The sequence below is a fragment of the Cyprinodon variegatus genome, unplaced genomic scaffold (assembly GCF_000732505.1).
Source record: "Cyprinodon variegatus isolate N-32 unplaced genomic scaffold, C_variegatus-1.0 Scaffold341, whole genome shotgun sequence".
Lineage (NCBI taxonomy): Eukaryota > Metazoa > Chordata > Actinopteri > Cyprinodontiformes > Cyprinodontidae > Cyprinodon > Cyprinodon variegatus.
In genome coordinates this window covers 41,747-43,727 of record NW_015150794.1, presented here as the reverse complement: position 1 = coordinate 43,727, position 1,981 = coordinate 41,747, and the positions used below count along the sequence as shown (strand labels likewise).

Below are 1,981 nucleotides of genomic sequence, written 5' to 3'. Positions count from 1 at the left end.
AGATATGAATATACATACACAACATGGCACACCAAAGGTTTCAAGTAAGAAAGCAATATTCATTTTCATGATCAACTTTTTTTTTATTTTTGATTGAATTACATAGCACAAAATATATATATTTTTACTATATATAGTCAGATCAAATGATAACAACAGCAAATTCTTCCTAAAAAAGCAAATTAAACAAACAAATCATCAACAACTACAAAACAACAATTGTCTATATGGGAGTATGTAGCATCTTGGGTATATGCCATATGCATGGAACAATTGAGAAGTATGAATAAAATGATTAGAATTGATTTAAAATAGCATAAACTTATACTTGACAAGGTTTTTTTTTTCTTCTTTCACCCCTTAGTTCCCCTTATTGCCTGAACTGAACTGGATGCTACTAAATATCCACAAAATCCATCTTTAATATACCACTTTGATTGTTTGCTAAGTTGGAACTATTTAGTATGAACATGCTTAACGTCACATCTGCAGAAAAAGCGCGGCAACATCTGAACCAAAGTACCTCAAGGATTCCTCATCGCTGAACGACCGAGGTGTCAGTCTGCTCATCAAACAATGTTGTAGTCGTAAAGGGTCAGCTAAAAAGGCTATTGTAAAGATATTTTTCAGTTAAAACTTACAAAATGTCTCTAACGTTATCTTAAAACTCTACAAAATGTAATTCAATCAAGCAAGCATCTGTTTGATTTACTTGACACCTACCTTGTTTTAAGGCTGCTCCTCACAGCTTACAGGAAAATCTACAGCTAATATCTTGGTGTTAAATGCAGAGATAAGGCCTGCCCAGTATTGGCTTTGAGGGTTTAGGACTTTATTATAGCATAAACAGAAATCAATATATTATTGGTAAGGTAGATACAATGGTATGCCTGAGTGAAATATATAAACTGCAGCAAAGTTTAAACTCATGAGTTTAATAACAAAGACAAAAACAGCAGTGCATACTGCTGCCGTGCTCTAACAATGTTATTTATACCATATTTAAAACAAACAATTCTGGAAGCATCTGGGATTACAATTCAGATCTAAGTTTACAGCTCCTTCTTGACAGTTTCTCTATTGAGATCCTTCCTCCATTTTAGGGTGGCATTCATTCCTCTCTCCCGGAGTCTGTCTTGAAGCTGGGGTACACACAGAAGCCATTTAAAAATAACAAGTAGTTTTTTCCCCACACAAAATAAAAACATTACATTTGCAAAGAAATGTGCTGTGCTTTGACAAAGTTACAATAACCTTTCACCATTTAAACATTTATACTTTGATTTTGTTTTATTATGGATTCTTTTGGGATTTTATGTGATAAACTGACACATAACATGTGATTTTGAGAAGGTTGAAGTAAAATGAGTTTCATAAGAAGTTGTTGGAGGTTTGCAAATACAAAGCTGAAAAGTGTGAGACTCATTTTCATTTAGCTCCTTTAAATAAATACTATACTTTTTGCTAAATTAGTTTTTTTTTTTTCTCACCAGCTTTAGAGATAAGATATGTACCCATTTTTCTTTGCAAAAAAAGTTTGAGTTCAATCTGATTTATTTCTCTATGGATACCATACAAACAGTATCTCAATTGGATTTAGGACTATCTAAAACCATTTAGTCGTAGTTCTTACTGTATATTAAGATTTGATAGATGTGAACCTCTGCCCTACTCTCAAGGCTTTTACAGCTTCTTCTAGTTCTTTTAATTTATTCTCCTTTTATTTGGAAAAAAATTTTTTTCAAATGTATTTTGTTACAAGCAGCACATTTTTATACATATACATATGTAATAACAAATAAATCAACTAAACAAGCTTTTAAGGCAAACACTGAAATCATATTTTTCCTTAATGTGATAGAAATGTTCAATCATTCTTCTGAAACTTTGGTCAGGATTGTTGGTTCACTGTTTAAGATCAATGTACATTAATTTGTCAGGAACATTTTTTCAAAGATTTTTTTGTATTATTATTTAATCT

At 31.4% G+C, this 1,981-nt stretch overlaps 1 protein-coding gene across 2 annotated transcripts in view; it reads right to left on the bottom strand.

The window, feature by feature from the left end:
• Positions 1-141: 141 nt before the first annotated feature.
• LOC107091516 (C-type mannose receptor 2-like) overlaps positions 142-1,981 on the bottom strand; it is a 12,313-nt gene continuing 10,473 nt past the window's right edge. For both annotated transcript variants that reach the window (XM_015385486.1, XM_015385485.1), the window contains exon 5: positions 142-1,142. In XM_015385486.1, the coding sequence (XP_015240972.1) occupies positions 1,053-1,142 (90 nt within the window). In that variant the 3' untranslated portion in view covers positions 142-1,052. The remainder of the gene's footprint in view (positions 1,143-1,981) is intronic.